Source organism: Phaethon aethereus (assembly GCF_964289735.1).
Source record: "Phaethon aethereus genome assembly, chromosome: 5".
Lineage (NCBI taxonomy): Eukaryota > Metazoa > Chordata > Aves > Phaethontiformes > Phaethontidae > Phaethon > Phaethon aethereus.
In genome coordinates, this window is record NC_138579.1 from 39,947,084 (window position 1) to 39,959,362 (window position 12,279).

General features: G+C 44.5%; 1 protein-coding gene across 1 annotated transcript in view; it reads right to left on the bottom strand.

Moving 5' to 3' along the window:
* Window positions 1-1,321: 1,321 nt before the first annotated feature.
* Window positions 1,322-12,279, bottom strand: part of LOC309405893 (deubiquitinase DESI2-like) — a 54,503-nt gene continuing 43,545 nt past the window's right edge. Inside the window, exon 5 of the mRNA XM_082000834.1 lies at window positions 1,322-1,575. Coding sequence (XP_081856960.1) covers window positions 1,333-1,575 — 243 coding nt within the window. The 3' untranslated portion in view covers window positions 1,322-1,332. The remainder of the gene's footprint in view (window positions 1,576-12,279) is intronic.

Here is a 12,279-nt window from a genome sequence, read left to right on the forward strand (position 1 = left end):
TCCTTTCCTCCTCCTCTGCTTTCTCGTCAGCTGTCAGAATGAGCATAAATACATCCAAGGACCAGATTCTTGTCAAGAGTCAGCCTGGAGGGGCCAGTGAGCCAGCTGTGCCCATTTTTCATGCCACTGAAGTAGTGCACACAAAGGAAGGCACCGTGGTGACCCATGCATTGGATGGGTCATCCATCCCTTCCAGATGTGGCCCTACATTTCCCCTTCCACCTCCAAAAAGGGAGGAGAAGGAAACAGGTTGACATTCTTTGAGTTCACCACTTATTTTTTACCTTCTTGGATTAGCTTGAAAATAGGCTGGGGAAGGGTGGCTCTGGAGCCACATTTTAGGTCTGTGAGTACAGGAGGAAAAGCTGAAGGGAATACTGACCTTCCCAACAGATTGTCTCTCCTCCTCCTTGTGCTCAGGAGGGCCATCACCTCAGAGACAGCCAGCAAATGTCAGCTAGGAGAGAGATTCCCCAGCAAATCTGTGGGAAAAAAGGAAATGAGGGACGCTGCCTAGGATTAGAGGAACTGAGACGGGTCTGTGCCAAAAAGCACCAATATGGTCAACAGTCATCTCTGCACCTACTTAGTAGCTGCCTCTAAGCACTAGCCCCATCCTCTTTTTGACCCCAAAGAAAAGCCATGGTAACACATTCATTTTCTAGGTTGTTTGTTATTATTTTCAAGAGCAGGACAGCCGTTTGAGCTCTTAAATTTAAGTACTGAAAACTGGTGGTTGTAGAACAGCAGCACCTTTCATTTGTCCTTCACATGAGTTAGAAACCTGATAATTACAAAAGGGATGGGGCTGAGTGGAGCTTGTTGCTGGTCTAAGAGATGAGAAGGTTGAGTTCTGTCTCTGCTTCTTTCACTGCGTGTGGGCAGGAGATTTGTCATAGGGGAATGGCAAACCCAGCCAAAATAGAGAGGAGGCTGCTGGGCTCACATGGATGGGGGAAGAGATAAAAAGATAAAATGGTTCCAGAGAAGGAACATCACAGCATGGTACCCCCCTGCCCATACGCATGCTCTCGTGCCCGAGAGAGACAGCAGTTCTCTGTGGATCGAGGAGCATGGGGGCCCTGGGAGGAGAATCCAGTTTAGTTGCCACACTCCTCTGTTTAGCATTGGGGTTCATAGTCATTTTGCCAAGCAACTGTAGTGGCCGCCCTTGGAAAAGGGACTGAAGCTTCACCTCCATAGTAGAAAGGGTCTTGCCTCCCCCATGTTGTCCACTGAAGAGAAGAGAGAAACCAAGGTGTGCGAAAGGCTGCGAGAAAGAAATAGTACAAGAGAGAGGGGGATCTTATTTGAGGACACACTGAACACAGTTTAGACCCGGGTATGTCTACAGGTTCGCGATGTGCCTGAGGCTGAGGGGGCTGCTGAGGTGGAGGGGGACTCCTCGTCTGTTGTGTCCCCCTGCTCCTCCTTGTGGAGGCCGAGGCTGATGTGGCTCTGTAGGGCTGCTGGAGTCAGCCACTCCTTGGGGAGGCAACTCTGGAGGAAAGGGATGCACGAGCTGAAGTAGGCAAGGCGGTTCACCCAGCGGGGGATCTCTTTCCCACATAGTATCTGTGGAGCAAACCAAAAAGGAGCATGGTTAATAGTACCAAAACACGTGCATGGTGGCAATGTTATCCCCATCCACCCCACCACCTCAGCAGGGTGAATTCCCTGTTGCTCAGAAGAGAGGTGTTTGAAATGTAGGGAGCATCTTCTGCAGTCAGAAACGGCTATAAATGCAAATGACGACACAACTGCTCGACACGCAGAGAGCCCGGCCAGCCATAGCCCTTGTCAGCATCATAGCAGAGGCCGGGGAAAACCGAGTTCATGGCCCTCAACAGCTCTGGACACTCTGTTCTCCAGGCAGACCATGGGTGAAAGAACAGGCCTGCTGGTGCTTCTCAACACTAATTTTCCAAGTAGCTCAAAAATTTTGGAAAAATATTTAAGCTGTTGCTGGCCAGACCTGGAGGAGTCCAGAAGCTGAGCCTGCCTTAGGTGGATGGAGATGCCTGAGAAGCTGTTCTTGCTGCTCCCTTTTCCTCCTTGGGCTGACACACCAGATCAGTCAGGTTACAGTATCTGGGGGTCCTTTTCCTATCCTAGCACATCACCCTTTAATTTCTCCTCATAGGGTATTTCCTAAATGTGGGAAAGCAAGAAACAAACAGAAAAGTACTAGCTTCTCGCTAGGGCTGTGTTTCATCGTCGATGCTCCTGGCACTGATTTGGGTTACACTCTGCTAGCACAGATATTGTTTTCCAAGGTCATCTCATATTCAGCACAATGAAACAAGTTGCTGCATAGGGCAGCTCCTTTCTTCTGTAGCATTTGACCACACATACATACAGGTGCCAGATTTTAGTAGCAGTATCTGGCTTAGGGCCCGTAAGGAAAGTTTCCCTTTACATTTTACCATTTCCCTTACCAGACACAGGAAGCGGCACGTGGAACTGAACAGCTGGGGTGCCTCAAGAGCCTGTCTTTACTAAACGTAATGCTTGTGCGGCCCTTCACCAGGATACTAGAGCCTGAAGTCTGTGGGAGGTACAGTAGTCATAATGCCTGAATTCTTCTTCCCTCCCTGCGCTGTCTCCCATGGACCAAGACAGGCAGGGAGGAAACTCCACCCCACAGACCTCATCCCACAATTTATGGGGATCAGTGGTTCCGGGGTTATCCATACTGCACTTTCTGCTAATACTAAATTCCTCTGCTCTTCCCATCTAAAACTACACTTAATTTAATAGTAATTACTGCAAAAACTAAGAGGGTGTTTGTCTGTAATCCACTAAGGAGATTATTTGTTAAGATGTCTGTTATTGACAATGGAAATGCAGTGTTTAGAGGTTTCAAGAGATTTTCAGGGAGCACAACTGGAGACTTGCTAGAGGATGGTCTGTGCTGCGTTATAGTTGTTATGGCTGATGACCAGCTGGTCCTTCATGCGTATGGCCTGGGCAGAACGATCTAAGCCCCACTCCAGCAGTCACCTTGAGGATAAGGGAATTAGCCTGCTCCAATAGCATGGAGTTTCTAATGAGGTGTGGAGAAGGCGTCAAACCTGTGTCCTGCTAATTTGACTACAGAACTCACTTTATTTTGACATGCATTGTTTAAAAATCATTGTGTGAAATTGAAGACATTATCATTAGGTATCAGAGAATGAGTAGCGCCATTTAGCTGCTAAAATTACTTGCAGGCATAGACTGTTCCTTACCTAATACACCCCAAGGACTTTTATTTCAGTTCTTACCAGTGCTGCATTCTACTTAACCTCAAGTACAGCTATATGAATCTGTATTTTTAAAATTTTTAATCTGGGGACAATTACTTTGTTAGCAATTCTTTATCTCCATACAGATCTCTGGTTTCCATTGCTAGAGCTATTGCCTGAGCCTATAAGCAGATGATCTCTCCACCTGTGTTTAAGACTCATTCATAGAAAATTTGCTGATCCATTTGATTTTCTCACCAGACATATCTGATCATTTTCACAAGCATACTGCTGATTTTTTTTTAGTTGTATTCAATATGTTCTACTTGAACATTGAACCTGAGCCAAAGACAAAAAACTGCAGCACAATTGCCTCTAGATTTTATAGTGTTTCTCTTTCTTCCTCTCCACGAACCTAAGGAACATATTGCCAGTAGAGGAAGTGATTCAGTTTAGGCTCCTTGTGATGTATGGGTGCATGTGAATTTAGTTCTCAAGCAGTCGTAAGTCTTTATAATAAAGACTTGCCCCCAGATATTAACAGGGAAACAAAACTGGGGTATGATTCTTTGGAAAATTAGCTGAAACAACAGAACAGCACAAGGCAACGCTGCCTGAAATGGAAATACTGTTTTTAAGAGTTGGCTTTCTTTTTTAAGCAGATCCCCTAGCAACTGAAATGGCACTTCCCAATGTGGAAGCAATGCTGAGATGTTTGCCTTTTGTTTATGGGAGCTTCTTCACCCAGGATGAATCAGTGAGGCAAGGAAGAGCCAGAAAAAGAATGGAGATGTGTGGGCATCAGGCCATCAATCAGTAAAGGGCAGTTTGTGGAGATTAAGAATAATGATGAAGTCAAAGTGGTTTCCCTTTTCTCAGTCATGCTTGTCCTCACCTCTTGTCAGTGAAGCCTCGTTACTATTCCACAGCAAGACACAATGCTCAACAGGAGCAAAAGGGCAACGGCAGGGAATGCCACAAACACGACAGCCTGCTTCTGTGTTTTTTACTTCTTGCCATAAAGCATATTGTGCTGGAGCATCCAGAGGTACTTAGCTAATGGAGAAACATCAAATAAACCTGACTGCAGTGGGATTAAGCCAACTGGGTTAAACAAAACAGCACACGCAAGATGAAGTGGGTGTTTTCTAATTGCGTATGAAGCCACAGAAGAATGTACCTACTGCAGATCTTCAGGGCAATTCTCAACTGAAAACCACACACTGGAACGCTAAACTCGCAGAACCCTCTTACCATCCATTGCTTCCATCAGCAGAACTCTTTGTTAGATGTTTTAGAGTTTAGGATTTTACTTTTTTTTTTCTTCTGTGCCAGACAAGTGGGGTTTTCTCTTTTGAAGGGGGTAAATATCTCTGTGATCAGTCACATACTTGTCCTGTCAGAGTTAGTAAATAAATAATAAACTGTTATGGGTTAGAAATTGCTGCTCCTGACCATCATATCAAATTGTCCTGCTACCACCACTTCACAAAACTTAACATACCTGTAGTGGAGCCTGAACTTGACGTTGGACAAGAAAGTATCTGAGCCTTTTAATACATGGCTGACTGGAGAAGCAACTTTAAAGAAACAGACACAGAAGGGCTAAGCCTATGTGAGATAATAAGCTCAGGGGCTAACTATAGCTTATCTGAGGCAGAAAAGTGTTTGGGATGGGAAACCCTGTGGAGTACATGAGAGGCTGGACTACTGGCAGCAATGCCTGGAACACCTCAGCCCATGTAGGGATTCCCCAAGCTTTGCAAGCCTCCTGTGAGCAGTGTCCAGCTTTCACAGCTGAGCATAACATCTCCTCATCTTTTTCTCACTGTCAGGTTCCTGAGGGCATGAGTTATTCTCAACCCCCAGAAGCAGCCAGGTCCTGCCACAGACGGAAATCCAGTGTTTGGGATAGCAAGCGTGGCTTCTGGTTGCCCACCGAGAGACCAGACCCCGTTTCAGGCAGAAACTTCAGCAAAGGCTGCATGTACTTGCAGCTTCCACTGAGCGGCACCTTGTGATGGAAAGCCGAGTCTCCCATAGCTGCAGCTTCTTCTGGGGACTCTGTGCAAGAACTGCAAATGACCCAGCTGGCATCTGCAGAGTCAAGTGGAAACAAGAGTTCAGACATCCGTGGCTGAAGCCAAACGTGCGGGAGAAATGGGACCTGACAGTTTGGGTGCTATTTCTAGGCAGCTGTCAAATCCACACCAGGATTTCAACTCATCAAGAAACAACTAATTTGGGATACAAAAAGATCCTCTGAGCATCTTGAGCTGTGTTATTTTGCACTAAACAGTCACTGGTTAAAAGGTACAAACTGCCCTGGGAGTAAGGACTGCACCCCATCACTCTTCCCTAAGCGCCCTAGTTCTTAAACTAGGCATCACTGCTCAGCAAGGCCTTAACACTTCTCTGTAAAGTTTTACTGTGGGCAGGGGAACAGCCTAGCAGCTGGGAAACACGGGTTTAAATGCCATCCAGCAATGGAAGAAGCTGAGCTTCCTGCCTTCTAAAGGACAACACTATCAATGTGCTGCATTTTGTGAGGGCTTTGGGTCTATGGGCATATGCTAGACATTCTCTGAGGTGATAGTCTAACAGGCTGAGCCCCTTTCAAAATAAAGTGAAGGGCTGATTAGTTGTAGATTCTAAGAGAAAGCTCTTGAATGCAGTAAGTTCTGTGTTGTGCTGGATGATGCCATTGGGGCAATTCAGGCCATGCACAGAGATATAACTCAAGGCATTTAGCAATTTTTTTTTTTAAGTGAGCCTTCCCAAAGCCACCATGTAGTGCTCCTATCCATGAAAATCAAGATGAGCAGAGGCAAACAATACATGCTAATTACTTCAATTCTTGTCTTCAAACTGAGGCTCGGAGAGTTCAGCACTGAACATCTGCTGAACCACCCACTGCCACTTCCACTTAGCAGCCTTGCTAAAGATGAGGTGGCATCCACATGGGGCATATATCCATATGAGCTACTGTACAGTATTCCCCTTGGTGTGTCTTGGAGAATGCAAAGGGCTTTTATTGAAGCCTGAGGAGTCTAACACACGCCCCATAGCACTTTAAGAGCAAAGCCTTTAGAGCCCAAGGGGAATCTTTCCAGTGTTTGCATGAGTTGGCTCCCACGATGCATAGGAAATATAGCATAGATGATGCTTATCAGCATTTCTGAATAAGGCTGTTAGATACAAACCAACACATCTGCCCAGGCAAAGCTTGCAGGCTCTGCTAGGGCAGCCAAAAAACATACATAGAAAGAGAAGCATGGCAATGCAATTAATTAGTACTCGGACACAAATGGAATAAACCATTAACCCAATGCTCAGGGACATCTTTTTAACCACCTTGCAGAAACTAAACTGGTGATATAACTGCCCAGTGCTGGCAGAGCTAAGGGAGTCTCTAACTGCACTCATTCCTCAGTGCATCCGCGAGGAATGTACCTCTAGCTCTGCACTCCTGATGCACATGGAATATACGCTGAAAATAACATTCCAGAAAGAGAGCTGACGTACAGCCTTCGCAACACACCCAAAAGCACAGTCTCACCTTGGTGGAGTTGGCATACTAGGATCAATTGCTTCAAACAGATTTATTGTATAGTCACCATGTAAAAACTACAATTTCTACTCTAGGGAATATAACTAGCCTGTGGGGATCAACAGAATAGATGAGGTGGCACTGGGCTCTGAAGCTGCATGCAGCACACATTCAGCAGAGCCAGGAATGGCCTGCATCTTGCAGAGGAAAGGGTACAGCTGAGAAACTGTAGATGAAGCTGAATGAGCTCAGTAATGGAGGCTGCATTCTGGGAAGTAGCATCCCAAGTCAAAGGGAAGAAGGGAAAAAAAAACCCTTTTAAATTAATTTAAGCAACTGTCTAAAATGTCCCCATTCTCCTATGCAATCCTTTTTAGTCCCACAGCAGGCAGGGCTAAGGGTCCTCCCCAGGGCTGCAGGTGTTCCTCCCACGTAAAGCAGAAGCAGCATCAGCACTGTCTCACTAAGACTAGCCAGGAGTGAGGACAAGGGAAAGCATTGAAAGGAGGGACTAACACCCACAGTCTTTGCTCCCCTTGTGATGCTAGTGGAAAGAGGATGGATTGAGAGCTGAAAGGTGCATAAGAGTTATCCCACTAATCATTTTTGTTGGGCTAGAGGACTCATTCAGGATAGCAAGACTAGAAATGTTAATGATGGAAAAAGTTGTTTATAATTTTATAGCAGCCTTCACTCAAATACTTAATAAATTTCAACTAATACACAAGCTACACCTAGAAATCTCATTTTACCACTGCAGAGAAGCCACATCTGAAATGGAATATAGCAGTTTATTAACCGCATGCAGTCAAAATTGTGCGTACTTACCAGCCAGAAATAGGAGAAAAACATGACATTCATCTGAAACCATGAGGATATTTATAGGTGCGGGACGTCTTTATTAATGAGCTTCTTCTAAATGTATGTGGCAGTTAAAAACCAGAAAACAAACACAGCCTGTTCCCCATAGAGCTAACAACATTCAAAGGCTGCTGCAACGAAACAAGTCTTTCCATCAGCTTCAGTGAGGACGGGCTCAGGCGCCAGGAAATAAAGTGTTCTTAATGTTCTTTCATGCCCTGTGGTTGTTTTTTTGTTTGTTTGTTCATTCCCTTCTCTCCTTTCTGTGTGTTGGGAGCGTCGTGTCCCCTGCCATTAACAGAATCACACGTAGCATTTTATGCAACAAAACACCTATCTCCTCCTCTACAACAAAAGCAGTTGTTGACTAAGGAAAACACAGGTATTACTTGCCTACTTAGGATCTGCTGAGGAGTGGTTTAGAAAAGCTTCTGCCGCTTTTGCCTGTGACTCAAATGCCACCCGAAGCTTCCTTCTCTGATGTTTAATCCTTTCTCTCTGATAACTGTCAGGCTAAGGAGAGCTTCCTAGTTTTTAATAACATTATGATGAGAACTCATGTGTGCCTGTGGATGGACCTGAAAAGCTTTAAGCTTGAGTTATTCACTGATGATTAAAAAACTGCCCTCATTCGGTCCTTGATTCAGCAAACCTGCCTTTTTCAGACAATTTACTGAAAGTCAAGCTCCTCTAAGGAAAGCAGGCTTCTGATGTAAGTTTGTTATATGCTGTCAGCTTTACCTTGACTGAAAAAGGACAGGTGAATAGCCAGGGAGAAAAGAATATGCACTGGCTACCATCTCCTGTCACTTCTGCACAGGTCCACACCCCCTACCAGTAAAGTAAGAAAGATCCATCTGTTCTACCAAAGCTCCAACCACATTGACAAAGGACAACCAAGACAGCCATACCATCAGGGAAGTAAACATCAGACATAGCTCTAAAGCCAATCACAGAGATATCTTACACTACGCTCGCTTCAGTTACGAGAGATGCATATTTCCTGCTATCACGCTAATACAGAATGACAAAGCCTCTCTCTGCTACTATCAATAGGACAGATCTTTACCAATAATACAAAGAAAAGGGGAAAGAAGCCCTAGCATCCAGCCTAGATGTGACCCACATGCAAGCAAGCCTGACTGCACCAAGATCATCCCCTGCCTCCCAAGGAGATTCAGATTGTGTGGCTTCACCAAGCATTTCCATCCGATCTGGCACGCAGCTTTAATAATATCACTGTGGTGTCAGCATCAATAGTGGGTACGCTAGATGCCTATTTCAGTCCTCTGTAACCATCCTCTGTACAGACTCCATCTGTTATTCTTCAAGGTATTTCCTATTGGAAATCATCCTTTTAGGCTGATTTGAGGGAGTACTACTGACTTTGGGAGACTGGGAGCCATTTACCTCCCAGGTGGAGTACTGCAGTGCTGCAGCTCCAAGACTCTGGCTGCAAAGCATTTGATTGTGACAGGGTCCATAATCCCTGCCCTGTAGGAGCCAGCCTCATCTAGGCTTCTACAGAATTTTCCAAGGCTTACCTAAGCCACCTCAGATTCTTAGGAGACTCTCTTCCCTTCCTGTGTCAACAAAGAGTGGGCCAAGCTCCCTTCATTAACCTCCAGGTCTATTTTCCAAGGCCCCTTCAGCCCAAGAACAAGACTCCCAATTCCCCAAAGTATTTTTCTCTCTCTGGAAACTTCTGCAAATTGTACAACTTCAAAATGAGTTTCTAAAACCACAAGCACACAAATTCTGATTTAGGCCTCTCCTGCTGAAATGTGTTATCTCCCTGTTTATGTAACGGTTCCCAGAGGAGAGGCAGAGGGACTCTCTCCTCCACAGCATCTTGTAGCTGATATTCAGGAGAATTTTTGCTGAAATTTAGGAGAAAAGGTAAATAAAAGTTTAGTCCAACTTGCTCTCCCACACCGCAGCAAGCTTCTGTCTGTCCCAGAAGCTCTCAACTAATTGCAGATGAGTATGTCTCACCAGATAAAAGTTCTGTTTGAACCTACAAAATGTCCTAGCAAAAGTTTTAATAAACCTGTCAGATCCCAATGAAAGGCTCTGCTTTTGATAACTTGGTTTAGTCCAAAAATCCTAGTTCAGCTCTAATAATTAGTACAAATTTTAGCCATTTACCCAGACAGCATCTCTGAGCACTGTCCCCTGGATCCAATCCTTTGGATCAAGAAATACTGAGCAATAAGAAAACAGATCCTTTAACATTGAAAGGAGTAAAGGGGTGAAAAGGATCAGTGGGTACAAAAGGAAGCTGGATAATGAGATACCAATCTGTTTTCCTGCGGGTTTTTTAATCCCTCAAATCCAAATGACCTTAAAGAGCCTTCTGAAGAATGATCACATGTGGATGTGAACCATGCACACTAATTTCAGAGTTGGTTCTAGTCTTTTTTAATAGCTTTCTCTGGGTATAAGAGAAAGTCATGATAATTTAGGAAGCAAACAGGGATGTTTAACTGTGCTCCACCATCCCTCAGTCATGCAGCCAAATTCTGTTTTCAGTCACTCTAGGGGAATTCATACCAGATAATTCAGGTGTTTCTGAGCCAGGTTTGTCCAAGGGGCTACTGCAGATTCTCTGGCCATACTTTAAAAAACACAAACAGGTCCTACTAAAACAGACTCAGCCTTCTCCTGGCTGCCTTCTCCTTAAAAATAAAATAAAAAAAAAAAAAGTATGGTGGTTTTAGAGCAGCTACAAGACAGACAACTAACTCCAGGCTGGGAAACTGCAAAATACAGAGGATTTTGACCTTTTCTGGTACTTAAGATAAATTACACATACAAATCAGGAAGAAATCATTCCTCTTTCAGAAAGAAGGAGGAAAGACCTAGTAAAAGAATAAAACCTTCTGTCACTGCTGTCCTCAAATAAAGTTCCAACATCAACAGTTTTTAAGGTGAATCAAATCAGTGCATCTCAATTAGCCAATTATGATGAGCATCAACTTCATATCTTATCAAAAGGCTCCATAAGACCCACTGACTTTATTGCTATGCCACCATGAGTAAGGCTATTGGGGAATAAATGGGGCTATCTTCCCTGGTGCTCAGAAGCCACACTTCTTTTATGATTATGTGTCATGCATCCTATAGGAAGCTGCTGAAGAGTTTCCTTAAATAGGGATCATTCCAGTTTCTCAGCAGTAATCACACTGATGAAGGGAGAAGGAGGTGTTTCCTTGAGTCATTCCACTTATCTTCCAGTTCTGGTGCTGGTTCAAAGGTGTTTTTCTCCATGGTGGTTTGGCCTTTTCTGAGACATGCTGCAGCAACTGTCATCACTGTGGTAAGAACACAGCTCCATAGCTTATCTTAGACAGGAAACTTCAGAAGCATGGAAAATTGCTGGTGGGGCGTCAAATGAGTCATCTTCTGTTTGTGAATGGGCTAAGCAGCAAAAGTTCTTTCAGAGTCTTTAAGCTGCGGTGACATGGTGTGATCCTTACACTCAGCACTGAGGAATATCAGCAGACTGGAGAAGAACCTTGAAGCAGAAAACCTTTATCCTCCCTCTGATCCTCTAGTTACTGCTATCTTCTCTAAAGATGCTGTCCTCAGGCACTGTACACTCACCATATGCCTAGGCACCAGCAGGGCTCATATTCTTATATGTGCATATTTGAACCCCTGGCACTCAACCTTTCTCCTTTATACACGTTTGAGGGTACAAGCTGTGCCAAATTTGCGTTTGCCTTGCCTAGTCTCTGCCTTCCACAAGCCCAACTTGTTTTGTAGAGCTGCAGGGGAATCACGAGCCGTGCTCTCACATTGAAAAGAACCCTCTGAGCAATCTCAGTTCCCTGTATCTGCATGCACCTACCCTTACCTATGCTCAAAGAACAGTCTGGGTGACAAAGAATGTGTAACTGCATGTCTTTCACGGCACCTCATGGCATGCTTCCCTGTGGCCCACTGCTGCAGTGACAAGTGCTCCTGCAAAGCAGTAGCATGGCTGGGACCTCAAACATGCAGGTCTTTGCAGGGAATTACTTTGAGTTTGGTTTTTTCCTGAAAGCACAAGCGTATTCCTCTTCCTTTATGTCTGCTTTACAGCAATTTGTAATTTCTGTCCTGTTGCTATCTCACATCTCCTTGTTCTGAAAAATCAGGAAATTTAACAAATCACATTATGGAAAGAACAAATTATTTTCACCTTTCTTTTCATTTTAAAAGGTTTTTCTAGTGTTCAAAAGCCAATAAAAGGTTTCCATCTGGCAGAGTCTAACTAGCCTCTTTCATAAGCCAGAACAACTCATAGCAAACATAAGTATTTTGCAATTCCTTGAAAAGCCATTCGAACTTATTGCTCTAAGTATACATGGGGATTGTTAGGATCATAGTGACTTAACAACAGATAATCAAACAGAAGGACTTCACCCAATATTGATGTGGTCCTAACTGAATTCCCCACCAGTGCATAACCTTATCAGAATGCCAAAATCCCTGCTATGTGCCAGCAACATTACCCGCCTGGAGTACCGACAGGCGGAAAGGCACAGAAGCTCAGAACAGGATGGGAAGTTTGGGCTGTGCTGCTGGACGGCCTGACTGATTTTTCTTTGCAGAAAGTGCAGGCATAAGTCCCCCAAAAGAATTGCCCATCCTCCT